This window comes from Ammospiza nelsoni, chromosome 9, assembly GCF_027579445.1.
Source record: "Ammospiza nelsoni isolate bAmmNel1 chromosome 9, bAmmNel1.pri, whole genome shotgun sequence".
Lineage (NCBI taxonomy): Eukaryota > Metazoa > Chordata > Aves > Passeriformes > Passerellidae > Ammospiza > Ammospiza nelsoni.
Genome location: NC_080641.1, coordinates 25,906,119 through 25,930,655, shown reverse-complemented (window position 1 = coordinate 25,930,655; position 24,537 = coordinate 25,906,119). Strand labels below are relative to the sequence as shown.

At 43.0% G+C, this 24,537-nt stretch overlaps 1 protein-coding gene across 2 annotated transcripts; it reads right to left on the bottom strand.

Annotated features, from left to right (window-relative positions):
• Window positions 1-491: 491 nt before the first annotated feature.
• Window positions 492-23,078, bottom strand: KDM4A (lysine demethylase 4A). Of its 2 annotated transcripts, none has more exons than XM_059477788.1 (22): window positions 22,978-23,078; window positions 22,523-22,675; window positions 22,154-22,329; window positions 20,877-20,991; window positions 19,923-20,116; window positions 18,461-18,510; window positions 17,857-17,960; window positions 16,763-16,900; window positions 15,628-15,878; window positions 14,658-14,848; window positions 13,399-13,745; window positions 11,585-11,705; window positions 10,860-11,038; window positions 8,423-8,627; window positions 8,053-8,129; window positions 7,290-7,345; window positions 6,403-6,511; window positions 5,356-5,544; window positions 4,520-4,690; window positions 3,951-4,070; window positions 3,280-3,372; window positions 492-2,272 (listed from the first exon to the last, which is right to left on the bottom strand). In XM_059477788.1, the coding sequence occupies exons 2-22, from the start codon at window positions 22,658-22,660 to the stop codon at window positions 2,132-2,134; spliced, it is 3,165 nt and encodes a 1,054-aa protein (XP_059333771.1). In that variant the 5' UTR covers window positions 22,661-22,675; window positions 22,978-23,078; the 3' UTR covers window positions 492-2,131. The 2 variants fall into 2 exon arrangements, with proteins under 2 accessions (XP_059333771.1, XP_059333772.1); XM_059477789.1 differs by having other exon boundaries at window positions 22,982-23,000.
• Window positions 23,079-24,537: the final 1,459 nt, after the last annotated feature.

Here is a 24,537-nt window from a genome sequence, read left to right as displayed (position 1 = left end):
CACACAGGTAGTGTTCATCCTATGAGAAGTTAATACCAAATTAACAATGACAGAAGAGAGGCAAGTTTGTTAAGGGCCTGCCAGCTCTTCACATTTGCTCACAGCACATCACTTCAGAGGCTTATATACAAGCTCAGATGTCCAAGTGCAGTTTCATTGCTATTGCCTGGACCAGATTAACTGTGGCTGCCAGACTCAGGTCTTAACAGATCCTGGTTTCATCAAGCCAACTATCCCATTCATCAAAAAAGTCATTTAATACCTGAGACCAGGGGTTTTGGACATGGTAAAAGTAAAAAAAAAACCTAAAACAAACCAAAAAACCACAAAACTCCCCCCCCCATTATCTCCTTTCAGAATTTGTTTAGGCCTTCCAATACTGATGAACAAGGTATTCCACCACAAAAACAGGACAGATTACCTCTATGCAAAACAGTGTGCAAATCTTTGCTACTTATCCTCCTGACCCTATAAAAACATAGGGCTAAAGATTTTCTGTATAAAAGTTGCAGTTTATTTCTTTTCTGATCAAGAGTTGTATCACTACTCAATACTACATTTTATTGCTAATCACAAATTGATGCACCGGGGTTTCAGAAGGGTTTGGTTTATAGCGTTCCTATGTAACAAAAGGAAAAAAGTTACAAATCCAGACTTTGCAGACACATTGCCATGTCCCTATAGAAGCAGGGATGCATTAGGTCTGTTTCATTAGAAAATTCTCGTCTTGAACAGTTTCTGGAGAACACACAATCATGATTTTCTCCAGTAGGAAAATCCACCCCATCATTCCATGCAAAAAGAAGGTGGCCAATCTGCTCCACAGCTTAAAATCCCTTTCCTACAGAACGGGAAAGGAACATGTATTTACACTGCTCCTACTGTGGTGTGTTAATGCTTAAATTATTAGGAGCAAGTTGGCACATCTTCCAGGTACACCTACTTCCCAGCTCAACTCAGCTTCCTATGGCTGGGGTAGCAAATTCTCTCCACCACAACTGAGATGTGTCCTAATACTCTAAAAATGCTACAGTAACCTTTGCCAGACAGCAACACGGCAGCACTCCTGCTTCAGAAGAGCATTGCACAGCCTTTCAGTTAGAACACACAGCTCAGTGCACACTTCACCTGTCTCAGACCCAGTATTAGCTGCTGCAAGCAAAAGCCCGTGGACACACGATAGACAGTGCTGCCCCAGAGCAGCACTGCTTCAGATACCGCTGCCCTGTCATCCCCAACACTGTGATGCTTGGATCTCAAGAAGGGAGAGTTAGGACTGTCCCTTTATAGTCATATTGCCTTAGAGAAACTCAAAACAAACTCTTTGGGAGCTGAATGTCTATTGGGAGCTGAACACCTATTCTTGTGAGAAGGCTGCACTTCACAAGGCTCCAGAGAGATTTCACTGGTTCTGAGGCACATACTATTAACAATTAAACTTATGATTAAGTAAGTCAAAAGCACTATCAGAACAAAAATATTAAATGGAAGGTTAAATAATTTGTCCTACAGGATTCAATTTCACATTTCACCTGTTCACACAAGCACCTCCAGTCTGTTCAGATTTGAACAGCCTACAGCTCAACCTCAGAAAGGAGGTGCTGAGAAACAAGAGACTGAAGCTGCTTGCGACAAAAAAAATGGATATAAATATAAAAGAGGTTCCATTTCCAGCACCAGTAATACTGCCTGCTCAAGCCCAGGTGTGGTCACCAGGGAGACTCCAGGAACATTATTCAGTTTAAACAATAGACCACACTATTCTGCAGCTGCCAGGATTCCTGGCAACAACTCCCTAAAGAGTTTGCCACCTGTCAGAATTGTCTCTAAATAAAAAGCAAGACTGCTCAACAAGATGAAAGCAACATCCCCAAGCTGGCTTATTTGGTAAGGACCCAACTTCAGACCAGCAGTCTGCAGGCATCAGCTTCAGCAAATGGGATCTCTTTCACTATACAACAGCTGCCTTACAGCTACTGCAGAGCATCAGCCTTTTAGCTTCCTTAAAATATAAAAGAACAAAACCCCAGAAGAAACCCTGGATTCAAAGCATCCAAATATGGCCTGTTGTACTGGAACATTTAAATCCTTGGGGGAGGTGGGCATCTTCTTCCTCTGCCACAGGCAGTGTTTATTCCATGATGGCCCGGTACAAGGCAGGTTCGATATAATCTTCACGGTAGCGTGAATTGATCACTCTTTGTCTCTTCCTCTCCTGACTGACCTCCTTCTCTTCGAAGATCTCTGTGAAGCGCATATCTGAAGCAATTGACTTAGAGAAGAAGACAGAATTAGTCACTAGAGCACAGATGAAATTCCCTGTTTCCACACCCTCCAAGCCAAGACACATGGGAACGTTAAGCTTTCTTCAAAAACTGACTAAACACAAAAAGAAAAATATTTAAGAAATCTGGATTTACAAGTCTGGGGATAGGTTTAAGTGAACTGTAATTAGAGATCTAAAGAATCTCAAGTTTCAAATGTAACAGAGCACTTAATTTAAATTCACAATCACTTCTCAGAGTAATAAACAGTCAGCTGTTCCAAATTTCGAATAATCTAGTACAATTTCTGCTTTATGGAGCAGGCATGTTTAAACACCTGGTCACAGAATTCAGCTATAATACATTCTTTCTTAAGCCTCTAATAGTATGTGTGCCTGCCAACAGATCTGCATCAAGGTGTGTGTGTTTGTGCTGTAAAGCACGACACCCCAGTGTGCTGTTTGTAACTACAACTTTTGTAGTGGGAAGTGTAAAGCAGTGGGGTAAAACAGAGTGTGGGATCTCCACCCTTAGTGATAATCAAAACTTAATTTGAGACACCCCTGAACAACCCTTTCTGAAAATTACCCCTGTTTGGAACAGGTGTCTGGAGACTTGCAGAGGTCCCTTCCCACCTGAATTATTTTACAGTGTCAAGAAACAGCCAGCTCTTTCGACACAGCCCTACTAAGAGCTGCTCAGAACACAGGGTAAATGAAAGAACCTGGCCATTCTTTGAAAGAGAAGTACACAATAGAACTCATGAATACAAGTATGAAAAGGTAGGCTCTCTCAGTCTGTGACTCTGTGATACAAACTCACACCCCTGCAGAAGGAAAAATTCTCTCCAGAGGGAGACAGAACTTAGTTTTTGTAGCCTGATCAACTACTGAGCTTTGCAACGATTAAGGAGAGCACCAGAGTGTATTTTGCTGCTGCCACATGCTCAGATTGTTTAAGCACAAATTAGAACAAATCTTACTTCTTTAGTAGAATTTGCACCCTGTTTACCTACCAGCCTTGACTTCACTCTCTTAGGAAGCTCCTCTTCAAGAGTGTATACATCATCCCGTTTCACCATCAGTTGTGAACCATCTTCAAATTCCACCTAGAAGAGAACCAGAAGTTGTTCTGTCAGAAGTCTCAAATTAGAACCTTGCCACAGCTCCCTAGAAGTTGCCTTCTCCCCACAGAGCTCTCTCGTGAAATAATCTTCTACCACTTGAAATTTGTAAGATACATATGCAGCTATGCAGACTGCAATATACTTGAATCAAACCATCAATAATCTCATTACAGTAATAGCCCAGCAAGTTTTGGCATATTCTTTTAACACCTGACAAGACAGTCTGCCTGTTCACTTTAATACAGCCTGACTATTCATCCCTTTGGAAGCCTGAAAGGCATGGTGAACTCCCACCAAAGAAAAGGAAAATAAACTTATTTTAAGTAATTTAAATTACAGAAAGAGTCTGATGAAGAATTGCAGACAAGCAGTTTTCAGAAGTGGACACTTTCAAGGTTGCCAGAGGTACATACAGCTGCAAGCAATCACTTCCAGCAACTGTTGCCAGCATCTGTCATTGCTATCACAGTGAGATAGCTTAAGCATGACACCCCTACAGCAACCCTGTTAACATGATTGGCTTGTTCTGAGTGATGAGTTTTTAGATAGCAATTTTATACCTGGTACATCTGGATAGCGTGTGATGCGACAAACTTTGCTCCATAAACTTGTCCGTCTGTCCATCTCACCTGCACGACTTCCCCTTCAGCAGGGGGACCTAACTGAAGACAATCTCGACTCTAGAATAAAGAGGGAAGATGGGAGAGACAAGGAAAGTAAGGAGCCTCTTTATGTGAAGATTCAGCAAACCACCAAGGGGTCACATTGCACACCACCCCAACAATTCTCCATTTTAGGAGATAGAGAACCAGGCTGAGAGACATCCATTTATGTCATTTGCATTTATATCCCAACAGTGGTAACTTCAAAGTATTTGATGTGAGGATGGCATGCAAGTATCAGCAAGTTTTCCTTCAGACCTACCATTGCTAAGCAGCCAGAGATTAGCTGCACTCCCTGTTATACCTGTCCCTGTATGGCCTCAGTTAAGTCACTCTCAGGTAACATCCCTAAGGCCATCCTGCAGCACAGCTCAGCCACTACAGGAGCCAGGGAACAACTACCAGATCCCCTGATCCTCCACAGAAGCAAGAACTGACTCATACCATGGTCCTAGAGCACAACATACCACAATGTCCTCTGGGTACAGGTTATCACTGAAGGAGCCATCATCAAAGTTGACCTCGTAGAAAGTCTCCTTTGCAAGGCTGACCACTTCACATTGATAGAAGCGACCATTCTTGTGCTTGCTGATGACAATCTGTCCAGGAGACAGATCCTGGAGTGCAGCCTTAGCTCGCTGAGAAGAGAAAAATCACTTCTTATACAATGATTCAATAACAAATGTGTTGAAGACCATGGCTGCAGTGCTGGCAGACAACAAAGCAAAACATTTTAGTTCAGGTGAGCTACTCTATTTCTGCCATCATCAGCAACATTTTTAGAGTTGTTCTGCCTCTACTGTCCTTAATTTACTTAGTAAATTAGGTTCTCATTCTTCAGAGCAATGGAAGCCCTTACAGAAAATATTCTCTAATAGATTGTTGTGGTTTTGGTTAAAAAAACTGCATGGCAACTTTAGAAACTAATCAATCACTTAAATGTGAAATTCTGTGACGACTCATGCAGACTGGATGAGTGGTCACGGTAGTACTAGTACTAACTCCTGCACATTAAGAATCACAGCATAAATCTCACTAGTGTTTCTCATTTCAACAGCCACAGGAAGGATGTGATGCTTCCAGTCCTTCTGGTCTGCAAACCAAAGTATAATAAAGCACCTGACTAAGATCAGAGTAGCAGCAAGGTTGAGATCAGAATCCAAGACAAACACTGTTAGATTACATTATCTACTGTGAGACAGCCAAGCCTTCAATGAAGTTTCAAAATAATCACACAATCAAAAACTTCTCAGTGCCTCCAAGACACTGCAGTTCCAGTCTTTGGAATAACACACCTACACACCTCAGCCTGAGATGGAGTCTTATGCCTGAAGCAGGTAATGAAGACAACAAATGGCCAGTCATCAGGCTGCATCATGACTCCTGCTGCTTGGGCACAGCTGACATGAAAGGATGTGGGACACCGACCATGTGAACACTGTACACAGCAACCTGCAATTCTCTTTCTCCTTTTCTTGCAGAAGATGCATTTCTGTGGACAGGAAGCTAGAGGTTATTTTGGTACTAGATTTTACCACACACCAAGGGTTAGCTAACAGCTTATCATATAATAGCTGTGCAATTTGCTGTTTTTTGACTAAACAGAAGCAGGCAGATACCAGTTTTAGTTTATGACAAGAAAATAATTCATAAAAGTAAAGTAATGCAATAAAGGAAAAATGTAAAATGTAAAATCAAGCTCAACATGAACAAAGCATGCAACCCAAGGATGCCAGTAACACATCTTAGATCAGCTTGCAATGTTCCAAGTCAATAGGGCCTTTCAGGACTTGACTAAAAAGTTACATAAATACAAGTAACAAGATTAGGATAATGGGAAATGACCACAGTAGTAACAGTTAAAATTCTGTCACAACTCAGTTGGGCCTGAGGGGCAGTTGTAGGAAAAGAATGTTATCTGCAATGCATATGCATAGCAGAGTCATTTTCCCCTCAACACAGATGTTAAAGGAGTTAAGTACAGCTGCTTTCCTGCTGAAGACCTTCACCCATTATAGGAATGCCTCACATATCCTGAAGCATCTCAGTGCTTGACAGCAGTCAACTAAGCAAACTGAATACTAGGGAGGAGAAAAACAAGCATGTTACCTGCCACATACTGAAAACCCTTTTGCTGGATCCTCATGTGAATAAACAAATACTAGAACAAGGAAAAATTTTAAAAAATGGCAGTAGGAATAACTGCCATCTCTCATACACAGAACTGAGCAGATTATACAGTTCAGTCTGGAGACAGAACCAAGATGACTTGGGTTTGATGGGATAAGCAAAACCCCTCAGATTTTGAATGGACCAGAGACACCACTGATGCAACACAGGTGATCCATACCAGTCTGAAACGCTGCAGGGGAATTTTGCCAACATCTACAGGACTCCGCTCTGCAATGTTCACAAATTTTGCCTCCAGTACAGCCACAGCACACATCACATGAACCCACCTGTCAGGGCAAAAGAAAGGAAAAAGAAATTAATATGCACTGGGCAAACAGAAGATGCTTTGGAGTTAAAGTAAATACAGTTCTGTTCAAGTTTGCCATACAAACCACCATAAATAACTTCTGAGTTTGATCAGTGTAATCCTACTGCTACTAACAGGCCACATGTAGGGCAAGCCCAACATTTCTTCATACTTAAAATCTACTCCTAAAAGGTTTAACAGGAAAGCAACTCAGTGACTCCTGCGTGGTAAAAGGCTGCATGGCCAAGGTTCAGTTATTCCATGGTGCTACAAGTCTGCCTCACTGCTACATTGCATCAAATAACTTTAATGATCCACCCAAAGGACACAGGACAGGCAGCTGTATGCACGTGTTGCTGTAGAGGTACCCTGAATTTCAAAGTTGTGCTGCTAAAACTGTGGTTGCCCTTTGTCATTACTGTAACCACAAATAAGACGGAAAATCAAAATCCTCTGTAGGGAAGGTACTGAGAGATGCTAATTCATTTGGAACCTTATTTTTATGTGGTAGGTTATACCTCTGCATATTACAGCTCTGCATTATCAAATGCAAAGCAACTCACAGCTGCTATCAACAGAATGAGAACCAGGCATAACTTAAAGAGGTAAGAAGTGCTGTGTGAGAACACATTGAACACACAAAGTGTGATGGGTGCTGTTGGTCACTCTGTTACACCAAATGCAGTTTACCACCTTGCCCTCAGATACTTAGGAACTGAGCCTCTCCTTAAAAATCAAAAAAAATCTGGAACACTCACTTGTCATCATTGGCTCTCTGCAGTGCTCCTCCTCGTAAGGAACACAAACAGCAGTCCTGGAGTAAAGAAGAAAGCATTAGCTAGTGCACAACACTTCCTGCAGAACTTCCACCTCAAAATGCATATCCAGAGAAAGAAAATTATTCTGCTGTCAGAAGAGAGCTAACTACCTTGTACAGATCAACTCCTCAGTTCTCAAAAGTTGCTGCCCTTAGGGCAACAAATATAGACTCCAAATCTGTTGAAAGCAAGAAGAACCTACTACTGAAGGGTCAACTTTTTTGTTATGGGTTCCTTTTACACCTGCAACACCCCATATCCTTTCAGGATGTGCAACAGGATTTGGAACAAACATGAGGAAATAACTGAAAGGCTGACCTATTCCACTGACCTAGAGTCTGTGTAGCTGTCTGAGGGAATCCCATTCTTCCTGCTTTCTTCACATGTACATACCTGCCTAGTTATTAACACAAGTTATTTTCTGGCTTAGAAGTAGTAGCTACCTTAAACTCAGACAATGGAGCTATCCCCACACTCATGCAGAACATCTTCCCTCTGAGCTCAGCAGCTTTGCATTAGTTAAAAGGATAACATTATGGTTTAAAAGTACCAAAACATAAGAGACTGGCTCCTAAACATTCTCTAAATTGTGTTCTTATCACAGGATAATTAAAAGAACCAACACCTACAACAGTAAGTGAACTAACTTTACAGCCAAGTTCCCAGATGTACGAGACTCCATCTGTGAAAAACTTTCATTTACCTCTTCTAACGCATTTTCTGTACACCGGGAGCACATCCAGTCTTCAGTGGCCTTGTCAGGGGACACACCATAACAACCTAGAACAGACACATCTCATTTAAGAGTTTATTTAAACTCAAACCCATTTCCCTTGGGCCCAGAAATAGAGCAGGAGTTCAAATACACACCAGGATGATGCTGTGTATTTGAAGTCACCCATGCAGCCAACTGCCTACTCCACAGGCCAACAAGTAAGTATATACTCAGTTCCCAGGGCTAAGGGCTGAACTTGGTCTATTTGTACATTAGATCAACTGGCAGAAGCCAGCTGTGATGTACAGGCTCAGTATGGAGAACACCAGGGCTTAGGGTAATATCTGGATGCACTCACTGGCATGAACACAGACGTGGCAGTTCTTGCAGGTGATGAGTACGCTGGTTCCATCTTCCTCCAGGTAGGGAGTTGAAAGATTGAGGTCAGTGCTGCAGCCAGTTGCAGTAAAGCACATTTCAGGAATCAGGGGTTTAGTTCGGATCTTCCCATCTGCAGCAGCTGGAGTTACTCCAGAGTTTTGACTGCTGCCTTCACATTCTGCCTGTGAGGGATGGGTAGGGAATTTAAATTTTACAAGTAAAATGGTCTCACATTATCTTTACTCACACATTATTTCACACATATATCCAGTTTAAAGAGAAAATGAAGGTAGTGAAAGATCATAGAGTTGGTAGGTTAGGTGAAAATAGAGTTATGTTTATAACTATTATAACTATTTATAGTTATATTTATAAAATTCTTAGCTGCTGTGCCTTCAGAATGAAATTAATTTCTACTCTACTTAATACTACACTGAAAGTCTGAATTGCATCCCTCTAATGAGCAACAATATACATACCAAACTGCTTTTTTTTCTGACAAAAGAGGTAGAATCACCAAGCCCACCTCATGCTCTACAGGCAACACCTCTTCTGCATATTCCCCGTGTAATACAGAGGATCACAACACTGCTATCCATCAGAGTACACTTACCTCAATATGGAAGGATTACCAGTACACAAATAGACACCTACCACAATCCCCATTACTTTTTCCCAGTGTAATTTTGAATAAGTCCAATGGGCTTTAAAACTAATTTGTTCCTGGAAAATAAACACACTGAAAATGCAATTTCCCATATAAAGCTCAGGAGACTTTCAGGCTACTCTTTCATAATTTATTCTTCTAAATCAACATCAAATCAAACAGCTAAGACATGCAAAATTTACAGATGTGTATTTCCAGTAAAGCTACTCTTCTGAACAGTTAAACAGAAATTAATTTTTCTCTTTGAAAAAATGTTCAAACCACCTTTTGTACCTTTTAGGCTACCACAAAAGTAGCTTGCCTAATCTTTAAAATTACTTTTAGCAGAAATTGCAGTAGCAGAATGAATCTGCACTGTCTCTCCTACAGTGCCTCAAAGCTAGGGAGAAAAAGTCCAGGTAATGCTCACAGTAGGAAGGAAATTGACATTTTTTCTACAAGTCTTGTTCGGTCTAATTCTGTAAAACTTACTGATTTAAACTTACATTGCATGTCAAGCAAAAGACAAAATGACTGAGGGAAATCTAACAAAATTTACGAACAAAACTTTTTTTTCCCCTAAACAGCAAATACTCTTCTTCTTCCCCCCAAGGAAAGTGCATACTTGTCTGGCATTCTGTGCCAATTTTTTATTTGAATGGGTAACTGAAGTGAGTTTCCAGAGTTGCTATAGACTTTCTGAAGTTGGAACAAAGACTCTAACCACAGCTCAAATCTTGGAAGAGTTTCTGCTCCACTGCCTGGTGTAGACATTTGAAAACCTGCAGCTAAGAGTTTTCTGCTCAACAGCAACTTACAAAAAAAATCTTCAGAGAACTTAAACTGTTTTCAAATTGTTAACTTTATACCTTTCAGCACTAGTAAAATCCTCATGTACCATACAGTTCCTAAGTAGTATTTCCATTTCTAAGAACTTACTCTCAGATAGCAATAGCAAGACTGAATAGAAGCTATGGTCTGTGGTTTTCATTAAAATTAGGAACTATATGAAATATAAATCTACAACAAAAATGTGAGGTCTTTATTTCCAAAACTGTGGTGAACATGTTTCTAGTGCTACCACAACTACAAAGTCATCACAAATGAATCAAATATGCTTAGTGTATGGGAAGGGTCAAACTACCTCAAAGTTGCAGGTCAAACATGCAGACAACTATCAAGCTACCTTAAAATCATTTATCTTCGGTATCTAAAAAAAATAATTGAGGGACTCTTGCCTACACATCTACTCCACACAACAAAAGACTTCTGCACCTCATCCCATGCTACTGTCATGGACATGCTCCAAGACCAGACAGCTTTCAATCTATATCATCTACAAACACAACCCTAAATTCTTTTAAGTAAAAGGTTTTCTTCCTTGCCAGCTCATCAAAGACCATGTACTATGAGAGGACCTAAAGTGTTTTCTTAGAAACATTTTAGAAGTGAAGGAGTCAGTCTGGAAAGGAGAAGTGATGTTTTATAGTCAGTTCCAGCAACATTTAAACTCCATTCTGTGGTTTGAGCAAAAGCCACAAAACACAAAAGCTTCTGCTGAACAGCTGAGTGAGCCCCTGGGGACCCACAGAGGCCCATCACAGGTCTGAGGATGTTCACCCACTGTGTTCTCCTGGAACAGCTCCTGGCAAAGGCTGCAACATTGATACAGCTTTTGTTAACTGGCAATATGCAAACCCACATATGTGAAACTATGTACCACAGCAGCACCTACTCTGTGACAGCATGAAGAGTCTGGGTTCCATACCTGATATGCCTGGAAGAGCATACAGACAGCACAGTACGGGGGCTGCTGCGCCATGCTGCGATTGTATTCTTTCTCAGCCTCAAAGTTTGGTGGCCGATTCTGCCACAGCTGGCTCAGTGGCTTGGCCCATGCTTCTGTCTCCTCAGCCTCTTCTTCAGGAGTTAGCTGCTCTGATGCCTCTGTGATAAGAGAGCATTCACTCAGTGACTCTGTGGCCTTTTATAGATGTTCTTCTTGTAAATGAAACTAAATAAGGCAAGAAGCTATGAATGGAGATGAAAGAAAGACTGCCAGAAAGCAAACTGACAGAAGGGTGATGGAAGCCAGTAACTCAGTCTCCATTCCAAGAGGCTTCTATTAATCAAGCAACAAGGCAGAACCAGCTCCAAATTACATCTATATCAAAATTAAAGTCATCCACCAAACACTTTGGCATTAGGGCTTTTTTAAAGTCCCAAACATTTACATCAGTGACTGGAATATTCTAAGGCAGATGCAGTTAGGCAACAGTCTCTGGTACTGGTTTAATTTTCCTTTCCAAAGAAAGATGACACCATTTGAGAGAAAAGTTGAATGATACAATGAGATAGGCACCTTGTCTAGGAGGCAGAGCTATCACTTGCTGACTCCTGTTTATCACCAGTTACTTACTAGAATATCCCACACTGCCCACAGAAGCTGAGACCCTCTCTCCAATTTCCCAAGGAGCACAAGGCTTTACTTACCATCATCACTGATGCAGTCTTTCACCAGGAGTGGGTGATGACGGGGGAGTTTGCTCAATGGCTGGCGACGGCCCTTGGACTTCTTACTCTCCTTCACTGAGCTTAAGTACTCCTTTCCCACCTGGACCAGGAAAGGAATTCAGCTGTCAGTTAGCACATGCCCTTTGGACACCATTCTGGAAGGAATTTACTTTGAACTTAGAGAAACTACTTCAAAATGCACACGTGCTTCCAAAGTAACTTCAGCTCTAAACTCTTTTTCAAAGTGCTCAGAGCACTTTTGCTATGAAAAACTGGACAGAGCTGTACTAGTTCTGTCGAGTCAGTAGAATGGGCACTTTTCACAGGTCCCAGTGTAGCTTTTCATGCACGTCTGTTTCTTTAAAGAATCATGTAAAAGACAGAAACAAAGAAAGACAAGTTGGATGGTTCAATTTAAAAGAGCCATGATAAGAAGTCTCATGAATTCTGGAGAAGCCTCACTTTGTGTGTCACTTAAAATATTCCGAATTTAAAAGTAAAAATAAAATAAAATAGAAAAAATACAGAGCTCATAGACATGTCAAACTAAAAGGGTTATTTTAAATGAAGGACACTTTAATTCTTTCTTATTAATTGTCTTGATGTCATACCAGACAGACTGGAAGAAGGAGATTGCAAGAACAGCTATTTCCTCTTCCCTTAGCCTCATACAAAAACAAGTGACACTCTAACAAAATTACTACTAACCTGACAAACAGGTCAGTAAAGGTAATGATTTCAACAGTCCAGAAAGTCTCCCTCTAGGTAAGAGCCTACCCTTTTTTAAAATCTGTTATTCTTTTTAAATAAGTGAATCTTGGATTAAATACATCCTACATATGTTTAAATATCATCTTTTCATAAATGAAGCCAGAAGAGAGCATAATAATCATGACCTCCATTCTCTTACACAGAGTTGTATACAAGACTTCTAAGAAATACTGAACTTAGCATACACAGTTACCACCTAACGGAAAATTTATTTCAAAGTACACCCCACTGGGGAAAACAATCCACACCCATTCAAAATTTCACCTTTTCCCTGTTCAGAGCCTGTGATGGAGACATCAGCATCTGCAACAGAATGTCTTCAGTTTAAATAGCCACAACAACTCTCAGTTTCAGCTTAATTATCAAGATTGGTCTATCTGCAGTTCCTTTGGTGTAATTCCCATTCTTTAATGGGAAGAGACTTAAACAGGAAAAACAGACTTAAACAGGAAAACAAAATATTGGAAGGACACTACCAGATAAGATTCTAACTCTTCTCTTAGGCTGTTTAATAAAACATTCATTGGCAGCTTTTTAACACTCAGATTTACATCCTCTCAACCAGTATTTTTGTTGTATCCTTTCTCCTCTTTTAAGAGGACATAGAGATGTATCCATGTATGCAATTTTATATTAAAAACCCCTCATCACATGAATGTGCTTGCAAGAAAGGCTGGAACAAACCAGATTCATTTTAGGTACAAACAGGTGTCTCTTAGTACAAAAGGACCTCAATCATTCTGTAACACTACCGTGTCAAAAACATTAAGCTATCCTTTCCATTACAGCACTTAAATAGTTTAGAGAAGTTCTCAAGACAGGTGATCTCCTTGCTTACTTGAAGGGCTAAGTATACAAGACTTTCATCTGAATTCTTGTGCGTTTAGCAAAACCCAGAGCTGCAACCTGCTCTGCACCAGTGAGATGAAACTGTCATCTGCACAGATAGGAAGTTTTGTTGCAGCAAATTCCTGACCATGGAATTACAGCCCTCCACCTTTCAGGTGTTTTGCCTCTCATACCTCTGTCAGTTCTTGCTCAGTGACACTGGAGCTGGCAGTGGCTTTCCTCCCTGAAGTGTGTTCGCTGTCGGAGCCGCTGGCATCGCCCTTGGCGTAGCTGTGCACGGTGAACACCCCGGCTGGCCCCGGAACCGTTCGCTTTGCCAACGCATCACACGATTCCGAGTCTGAAGAGTAGCAAGGTGAGCTGGACTGAACACTGGATGCAGCACTCTGCTTTGAAGCTGGCAACACTGAAGTGGAATTTGAAGCATGTGAAATGGAGAGATCCAGTGCAGCTGCTTCTTGTTCTTCTTCCTCAAGCTTCACCGGTTTCAATTCTTCAAATTTGGCTGAGTCCACACGATCTGGAAGAAGAGACAGACTGACTTTTTCTGAAGCCTGAGCAGAAAGAGAACATTTGTGCAACTATTTGCACAAAGCCAGACAGAAAAGCAAACTACTACACACAAAAAAGCAACAGCGCGTCATATAAAGAGTAGATGATTAATTCAAACACCTATAAAGTCATACATTGCTTAGTCAGAGAGAGAATAAAAGCATCTGCCCATTGCCTCTCCCATCACAAGAACTAGGGTACATAAAACAAAGCAGCAGACAGTGAATGCAAATAAACACAGATGATCCTTTATACAGACGTGTGTGTAGTTAAAACAGCCCAACTCCTGGCCATATGTTGCTGTGTGTAAGTGACTACAAACATTCATGGAAGACTTAAAAGATTATTAAATACAAGCTGCAAACAAAAAAAAACACAACCAAAACACAAGAAGGGACTGGAAAACAAAATACAAGAGGAGGCATCAAATGTTTTCCCTGTTCTTGTGTTGCTCCATGTGCCTCTTGCTCCTCCCCTAACAGCAAGGATAACTCATCCATTACAACCTACAAGAATTTTGTCCAGCCTACTTATTACAAAATTACAAGTAACACACCTATAAAGCATACCAGACCCACACTACCAGGAAGTGTGCATGTGTTTTACTAAGCAATTCCTATAAACAAGTCACATTGCTCAAGAGAGATAAAAAGGAGCTTAGACTACTGAGGCATCCCATATAATTCTGTATGCAGGCAGGCAAAATAAAGAGTAAATATCAAAAACTAGAAAATGGTAATATTTCAAGTCTTATAACAGTAAATTTCTGAGGTGCTACCAATGGCTCTGACAAACCAGTGTTTGCTTTTTTAGACACAAAAGCATCCTACCAACTAGCATCATATTGAAAAGTGCCCCGACAGGTGTGGCACACAGTTACCTGGAAGTTTGATCCTTTGTTCACCTTGCTGCACAAATTCACTCGTGGGCCTCTCACAAGGCTCTGCCATGTCCGCTTCATACTGTGTGGAGCTCAGCTCCTCCTTAGGGAAGGCCTCACTCTCACTCACCTCCTGAGGCACTTCCAGGCAGACCCTGTGCCTTTTTGTTCCTATACGGTGCTTGGGGATGCTGCAGAAGACAAATCCCAATGTCAGGTTAGCAAACACATAACTGTGTTACATTTCTGTATGAATGCATAAAATACCGTCTAGTTTGGACCAGTGTTTTATGAGACAGCCTCTGGAAAGCCAAATAGTTTCCAAATTATTCTGAAGTGTTTTCTTTGCCTTTACAGAGGAAAAGTCAGTAATCCCTAGACATGACTTCTCAGCATGCTAATCATGTATTAAGGCAGCTCTCTCTAGCCACGCATTCTTTACCTTAAACAAAAAAACCCTCCAAACAAAACCCCAAACAAATCAAACTAAACAACAAAAAAATTCACCACTAAAGACAGCTTTAGGAACAGTAGCTGGCACTGACCGAAAAAGATTTAACTGCAAAATGTAAGATGATTAACCTTCAGCAACCAAGAACTGCACACCAATACCACAGCTTGCAGCACTGATTGTACCAGAATTTGCTAGCAAGTACTGTCCCATGATCTCAATACAACCCCTTTATCTACTGGCCTGTCAGTGCAGGGTACACACTGCCAATCCAGGCTTTGGAAGTCTGTCCCAAGATGAAGAACCACCTTCCAAGCTGGTGTATTTCCTGCTTACCACAGACTATCTATTAATGTGGACTTAAACAGTACAAAAATATTAAGAGTAAATCCTGTTTCTTCCAGGAAAAAAGATTATTGCTAACTTTCCTTGTTCTGTCAGAATGGCAAACATTTAATTGCAACTGGGTTCAAATTCCAAGAATCCAAGAGAAAAGCAGAGGACTATATAAAGCTGTACCTTTTTGTCTCATCCCCATCCACCTCCTCTTTACACATCTCTTCTGTTTCCATCTCCTCAGCACACTGTTTCCCACTCTTGACTTTTTGCATGAGATCCCCTTTAAGGAACTCTGCTGCCTCTGGGGTTGGAAGAGCGTGGTCAATGACAGTCACGTCCTTCCCAGCTTTCCAAAGCTTGTAACGATCTGGCTGGTACTTCCTCACAAACACATCCATAGAGATCTTCACCATGTCCTTCCGACAGGAGCACTGAAGTCACAGAAAATAATAAGGTAAGGCCAAATACTCAACAATTCCACTCTGCATTTCTCTAGCATTTTGCTTTCAAGAGTTTAAGGAAAAAGATCCCACACTCACATGTAATTGAGCCTCAGAACTCTCAAGACTCTTTCCCAGAAAAATCAAAAAAGTATATATTAGGTTACTAAAAATGACAGAAAGGCCAGCAAAAAACATGAAACAGAAAACCAGATGTTATCCACAACAACTAGGACAGAAAGCTCATCAGTCTTTTTACACAATTGCTGATTGAAGCTGGGTATTTTACAATGAGCTCATATAGAAACAGGTCACAAAACCAGAGACTATAATAAAGAAATCAGAGCCACACAAACTCTCGGCATACCCAGAGCAGTAAAGGTTCCCTTCCCCCAGGCATGGTTACAACTAGTGCTTCAAAGCACCCACTTCAATGTAGCTTCTGGAAATGTAAACCTTGTCTGACAGGCACCTCTACAGGGATGTAACACTATTCACTTTAAAGGTTCAGCCAAGATACTTATTTTGGTAAGTCATTTAAGTTACAAAGCTGCATTCCAGGCTAAACAGTCTATAAATAATGGTTAAAATACTGGAGAAAAATGCTGATGGGCTCCGTCCACCAAGCATGCTCTTTCACATCTGGAAAGAGAACCAGTTCCATGCTTTTCTCTGAAGCCTTGCATGAGTTGCACAAACTCACAAAACAGTTACAAAGTTACAAAACACGTTACATGCATGGTTGACACAAGGCACTAAGCAGGACTGCCTGGATGTTGCTACATTATGAGAAAGCAGACATCACATCTTAAAAGCTCGAAACCACTCTCCTAAAACAAACAGTGGGGGCTTAATGATGGCAACAGACCACTCACCAGCACCGACTGCTTCCCGTACTCAATCCACCGAAGAGTAGCGAAGTTGGTCGATTCAGCACAGTTAAAGCCGTGGTTGAAGCCAGCATGATAGCTATAAGGAAAGGTTATCATGAACTCTCCAGCCTCCTGTGTCACCTAGAACACAATTGAGACATCACAGTGTTATTCAGAGTTTAAGAAGGTTTTGGTGAATGCGATTAAAAGGAGCTCCTGTAGCCCTCTCGGCAGCACACCCAAAAATCCAGCTCACAGATGGTGGCCGGAGCTCCCTTCTGCAATGGACAGACTTGCTACTGACCTTCACTATTTTGCTACTTATGTTAAATATCTGTTTACTGAAAAGGCATGCTCAACAGTATTTTTACTAATACACAACAAAACTGGTCAATTTAACACAGAAATGGTTATACATACAAAGTACTCTGTCACCAGCTATATGAAGTTCATAAAGATACTTATCTGTATCAGCTACAGGTTTGGCTGAACAGTATCTAAGCTTGCATAAATTTCTACCCACACAGAACTTGAAAATTTATTGTTGTTTTCTTTTGCTGTTCACATTAGAGTACAACTCTCAGTCAGCCTTCCACTGCTTGCTCTTCAGCATTTCCCCCCTGTAAAGGCTTATGACAACAAAATCCTTCAGCTGCCCGGGCAGACGATACAGTGTTTCTGAATAAGAGCTCAAAGACTACATTTTAATATCTCTGTGTGGGAAGGGGAATGGCAGGTTGTTACATGAGAAAGTGAGGAAGCCTATAAAGTTACTAATGTAATTAAGAAGTAAATAGGGGACAAGCCTTATTTTCTATTGAGGAAGCAGATTGCAACAAACAAAATTAACAGGGGGAAAGTGGAAACAAAAAAAGAAAAATCTCACTTCACTGAATACATATCTATACAGTGAAGTGAATCTAACAGAGGAGATAATGTTTAGTTTTAAGTTTAAAAAATATTTTAAAAAAATCACAGAAACTTAAGCTTTTGTTTTTAGGAGCCTTTGACATCTGCTACTGGCTGCTGTCAGAAGCAAGACAAAGCTACAGGAATCTCCTGATCAAGCTGGTATAACCACGATTACTTTTCTACACCTTATCAAATGGAATTCCATATTTCTTCAGAATTGATGGAGAGATGAGAGTCATCTTGTGACGGAGAAATGCTTCACAGCTCTGGGCACTTCCTGGGAAAAAGCCTATTTAAAATAAAGACAAGGAGAGATATTACCTTTGTGCTCAAACTACATTTATTTTTCAGCAGTTTTATGAAAAACTACTGTACAGACACTTTTTCCCTATAAATATGGATCACATTATTTGAAGTGTGCTACTCTGCATGCTGAAGAAAAATTACAAACCCCTAAGATTTATCTTTTAACAGCTGCCAGTTTGAAAGAACATAAAAAAGGCTTCAAATAGAAGGATCCTCCCTTGCCCATAACTTTCCAGTTTTAATAATCTATAACTAAGTATTTTCTCATTTAAGGTCAGACAGACCACAAGTTCATTATTTGTAATGTGACAATTTCTCTTGTGTGTATCCTGTAAGCAAACATTCAGAATTAATGTAATCTATACTCTAAAAGGCAAACTATCAGTGCAGTCATGCCAACCTACGTGCTCCAAAACAGCAGAAACCCACTGCAGCTGTCCCTCCCATCTGTAGAAAAAGGCAGGACATGAACTGCCTGATTACCTTTTGCAAGTCTCTCCAGTCTTTTCCCATGCTCTGGAGGGATGGAGTACCTGCAGTTGTAAGAACAAGTCTGTTAAGTCCAAGTGACAACAACAAAATCTCAAAGTCTGAGTGGAAATTGTAATCAGTAATCAAGATGTGAATTACTTTTAAAAAAATTTCTCTATCTCTACACTTATCTTTTTCAAAGCTTGACGTAAATCTAAAAATCTTCATTGAGGACTTTTACCTTTCTATCTCAAGAAAAATCAACATGCAAAAGCTGACCGTTTCTTTTAACAACTTTTGCTCAAGCAATCAAGGAAGTCAAAAGTCTGATGTACATAATTAGCAGATCTGTGCAGCAGAACATGAATCGCAACAAGAAAGGGAAGAGCACTTCCTGAACTGCCTCATTTCACACCAGTGTAACCTCAGTATACTCAGTGCAAGGAGGAACACAGGGCAAGAGAGAAAATGGAATCACCTCTTTCAGCTGCTCAGACAAAGATGGGACTAGGTTAGGTGCCACATCCTTAACATGAGCACAACTCATGAGTGCTCTTTAGAGCTACATCTCTCCCTGTACACACCTTTTTATGGGTGCCACAAAACTCCTGGCTGGTATGACTACAATAAACAAATCAACCTACGTAGTTTGCTTTCACTCTGGAATACAGTGCTATATTCTGAACAGATTCCTTGCTAAATTAATCAAGATACTAGCAAAGCTCACTTCTTCCAAGTACTGCTGTAGAAGAAGCAATGGCCAAATAGTTCAACAGAATGAACTATTCTGTTTCATGTTTCTCTGCTGCTGCCACTGCATGGGGTTGTTCATGGGGTTCATTGTGCTAGCTATTATTTGCTTCTTCAAATTTGTAATAAAAGGCAGCCAAAAATACTAGTTTCCAACAAAAGTGCTGTGGAAACAATTGTTGAAGTTGCTTGGAAAACTCATTTGTGAACAGAAGGGCATGATTCACTCTTAAAATTCAACCCATAGTACAGAGAAACTCAGAAGCCTCCCCTAAAAAGAATTAAGAAATCTCAGACACTGGACAAACCACCCAGTGACATCCACTAGCCTGATGTTTAGATATATGATAAACAGCTACAGGTTAAAGTCTATTAAAAACTGCCTGTGTGACCATACCTCTGCATGGTCATTTCAGAGCCTCAGGAAATGATAAGCAAGTTGGCCAAGTTTTGGCCCTACCACAGCAGACAGTGTCCATACTGTAATTCAGAAGAACTCCCTACATCAGGACAGCAACCAGACCCTTCTAGAAGGTTACCAAACAAATTCTACTGAGGACATGCACTGCTCTGCAGCTCCTTACGTGTTCTTGTCAACACAGAGAACTGCAGAGCAAAGCTGGAAAACTGTTAATTATTTTAGTGAGCTCTTAGCTTTGTGACTGACTCCAATATTTTACGGTACTGATATTTTACATGCAGAAGATTCCTTAAAAAATCTTACCATGACTTGGGTTCCCCAAAATGCAAGTAATTAATACTGTAGAGATCCATGTCCTCGGTGTGCCAAGCAAAGGAAGTTTTCCACATGCCAAAATATAGGTAAGGAGTATTCACTCCTTCAATGGTTATGCCACTTTCATTCTCCACAATATCCAGGATTGTGTTCAATCTGCCAATATTCCACGCATCTACATGCTGAGAAACACAAGCCTCATGTCAAACAAGGATTACAAAGTACAGAATAACACAGCTGAGATGAGACTTTGTAAAAGCTTAAGAGATACTTTGAAACAGCATATCACAGAATGACACAGCTCAAGCTGCGAGCTAGTTCACCTAAACCTAAAGTTTTGCATGGTGGCTTTCACAGTGATTGCTTACTGGCCTTTAAGGAGGGGAAAAAAACACCAGTCAAAGTAATGATTACAAAGGAGAAATAATCATGAAGCTACAGCCTTAAGAGAGCAGAGAATAATAGCTGATGTTGATTGAGTTTGAGCTGATGTCTGAACCCTCTTCAACAAAACCACTTTTCATTCCAAATATCTTTTAAAAGAATAAATCATGAGAATTTAGGAGACAAGCAAGCAGAATGCAAATTGTCTTTGGGCAGTTATCATCCTACTACCTAAGGGCTATAGAGCTGTCCCACAAAAATACATACACCAGTGGATACCAAAGCAGCATGTATCCACTGATCTGCCCTTCCAACCCTCATAAGCCTTTCAGGACAAAGCAGTGCTTGGGCAATAGTGGTTTTTGCTTCCCCACACTGAAGTGCTAGCAGAGGTCCCTTAGAACGCTTCCTCTGTCAGCTGTCTACTCCAGAAGCTCAAACTATGCTAAGACTATCATTAACTTGTTCCAAAAGGTAAGAGTCAAATGCCACATTAGTATTTATGGAATGCAATGTACCAGGATAACTGTTACCTGAAAACCAGAACAGTTTCCTTACCTTGTCGTAGAGCGTGCCATTAACGTCAGCCCCGTAGATGGGGGCATTGAACGTAAGGTTCTTCCAGTATTTTCGTTCAAGGTCTTCAAAGTCTGTGTACCGGGGTGTGCAGTACCTGAAAAAAACAAGGAAGATACTAAAGACTTTGCAACCTGATATTTGACAAGTCTGAGCCAATGTTTTCCTCGACTGAAAGAACAGAAAGCTACAATAAAAATACCTAATATGTGTTACCAGCCAGAGGAGCAGTGAGAGCAGTCATGGCTCTGTTTCTGTTACACTTTGGAAATAAGTATCAGGAAGAAAATTATTTTCCCCATTTCTCAGTTTACTTTCATTTTCGCTTTGTGCACTTTTCCGGGGTCAGAACAATTTCACCTTCTAGCTAGCTACTTAGAAGCAACAACACAGTCAAAACCAGAAATGATACAAAGAATAACTAAAAAAAAAAAAAAAACCCAAACAAACCTATGTTTTCTGCCACTGTGAAACTAGCAAACCTGCACAGACTCACCATGGTTAAACATGCTCTGTTTACCAGCAAAATACCTGCTCTTGATGCTCATTCCCTGCTAACTATACACCAGACTATATGTAGCTCTGGGGGGCCAAATTTAGTCTTAACACCTATTTAATGTGTGTCTATATACATAGATTCCAGACAGTTACATACATAACATAAAACAGTAACTTTCATCAAATTATTCTATTAAACACAACTCTAAAATATCTGGTCTGTACTGCTTTTGAAAACTAAAACAAGCCTTGATGGACTGACTGTAGCTGGCAATTCCAATGCTATTTCTAATTACTGCAAAGGCTTTTTTGCTTTAACTCCTTTTCAAGTGATCTTCATCTCCTTTTTTATGTCATGAACATTCCTTTCTCCACTATTTAGTAGTATTTCAATGGTCTAGCTACTGGAGACAGACAGACAGGAGCCCACAGCACAAACAAAAAGTTCTGCTGCTATTACACACCATGTTGCTGCACAGGTGACAAAGGTCCCCATGCACAGAGCTGCACAAGCAACCTCAACTGCCCGGGGCATGATGCTCACACTGCTGACCCCAGACCATACCGAGGACCTGGTCCATGTGGGGAGCTGTGGATGCTCCATCCCTAAAAAGTGTTCAAAGCCTGCTTGGATCGGGCTCTCAGCAACTTGTACTTGAGGAAAGAGTCCCTGCCCCTGACAAAACGGGGAACCAGGTGCTATTTAATGCCCCTTCCAACCCAACTCATTCCATAACTTAAGTGCCCGAGACTAGCCGTACTTGTCACTGTTGGCGATCCTGCGGAACTCGCGGACCGTCATGGCCTTCTTCTGGATGTTGTACTGCGTGAAGAGCCCGGACTGCCCCGTCACCACCTGCTGGATGGGCGCGGGGATGACGAGCTCGTCGATGTCATCGTAGCACTGCCGCGGCTTCCACTCCTTAGGCGGCACGATCTGCGGGGACACACGGGCCGGGAGCGGCGGCCGCGGCCGGGGACAGCGTCAAACTCAGGGAACTCGGGCCGAGCCCCGGCCGGGGCGCGCCCGCCCCACCGGCGCCGCGGCGTAAACAAAGGGCGGAGGCGGCCGGTGCGCGGCCCGGGGCCGGCGGCGCGGCCTCCGCCCGAGGGGAGAGGGAGTGTCGCACCTTGGCCAGGCCGGCGCGGTGGGCGCCCTGCGACTCCACGTAGGCGATGTAGCGGCTGAAGTCGCGGAACTCCTCCATGGTGGGGCGGAAGGTCATGATGCGCTGCCCCGGGTTGAGGCTCTCCAGCTCCGAGGCCATGATGCCGGGCCGGCCCTGCGCGGAGGAGGCGGGGGTGTCCTTGCGGGGGGCGGGACACCGTGCCCGCCCCGCCCCTCCCGCCGGCCAATCGCCGCGGGGTCCGCATCGGCCCTGCCTCCTCATTGGCGGAGGCCGCGTGCCCGTCAGGACCCCACGGCTCGCTCTCCCTCTCACGGCGGAGAACGACACCGACTCACCCCCTCCTACCGCCCGGCCCGGCCCGGCCCGGCCGGCGCGGCGGAACCCGAGTCCCCGCCCGCCGTGCTCACGTCGGCAGCGCGTCCCGCTCCTCCGCCACCCCCGCCCGACCCTCGTACCTACGTCCGACCGACGTATCCCTCCGCACCACGCGCTTAAAGAATCCTGCGGACCGCCGACGCCACCGCGGCCGTTCCGCTCCGCCCGAACCCCGCCCGGCCGCCCCGCCTCTTCCCTCCGCCGCCGCAGCCAATCGCTGCCCGCTGCCCTCTCCGCAGCCAATAGGAATTCGACGGCCGGCCGGGGCTGGCCGGCGAATCAGGAGGCCGGGCGCGGGGCGGTTGCTAGGCAGGCGGGCCCAGGCAGTTGCTAGGGGGCGTTGGAGCGGGGGCCACGCCGGGGCTCCCTCAGCCCGCGCAGGCACGGCGGGGGCGCCGGCCCGAGGCCGCCCGCAGCCCACTCGCTTCCTTCCGCATCCCCTCTGTGTCCCGCCCGCTCCCCGCCTCCGGGCCCCGGGCAGTGTCGCCGGGTGAAACCGATCCCGGTCCTGCTAGTGCCCAGTGCGAGGTGGACGCTAACCCCGGGTACGTGGGTGTTACAGCGAGAGGGTGAGTTTGGGGCGCGGAGCGGTGACACCCAGCAGGCACCTGCCGGCCGAGCACGCGAACCCCGCTAATCACACTCCTACAGCTTCCGTGTGTAAACAAAGCCGGAGTAGAATGTGATGCTTGGCAAAGGTTTGGCAGCGAACGCTGACTGAGGCTGGAGCAGCACCAGGCCCGGCCCACGCCAGGGCGCTCGGCCAGCACCGTCCGGAACCGAGCAAAAGCCGCCGCAGCCTGCGGGTGCTGCCAATGATCCAACACCGTCCGTGTCAGGGACCGGGACCTGGCAGTACGGCTTTATTGAACGTGTACAGGGCCTTTGAGTGCTTAACACAGCCTGTCTAGGGACACTGACCCCTCCTTGGCTCGGACTGGCTGCGATTTTCACACTCTGCTGTGCTAAATGCATTCCAAATCTCCAAGTGCCACTGTGCAACCTTGGAAGTAAGCACAACTCACCTGAAAAAGCTCATAGCTATCCTCAGGGACCACACTTGTTCCCTCATGCCTTAATAAAACCCTAAGTTCACTGTTTTTCCTAATACCTGCTTTCTTTGCTGTCATGCTACAGGTGGGCAGCAGCCCCCAAAGGCCTGACAAAACACCCCTCCAACACAGGCTTTCCCTGTCTGCTGCCTCTCTGACCTGCTCACATCTTGAATTGCCAGGTATATACAGACCAAACCCCCAAATTGGATTATAGCAGCAGGCATGACACACAGCCTCCTATAAAAAGTCAGACAACTGTCAGGTAATAGTTTTGAAATAAATTGCATTTCTGGCCTTTCTGGTGGCAGCTGCACTTGTCATCCTTTAGTCAAGAAACACCAACTTTCTATTATCATAGAATCACAGAATGGTTTGAGTTGGAAGAGACCTTGAAGATTATCTTGTTCCACACCCCTGCACTGGACAGGGACACCTTCCACTAGACCAGGTTGCTCAAAGTCCCATCCAACCTTGCCTGGAACATTTCCGGGATGAGGCATCCATAAGTTCTCTGGGCAATCTGTTTCAGTGCCTCACCACCCTTGTAGGGAAGAGTTTCTTCCTTACATCTAATCTAATCCTGAC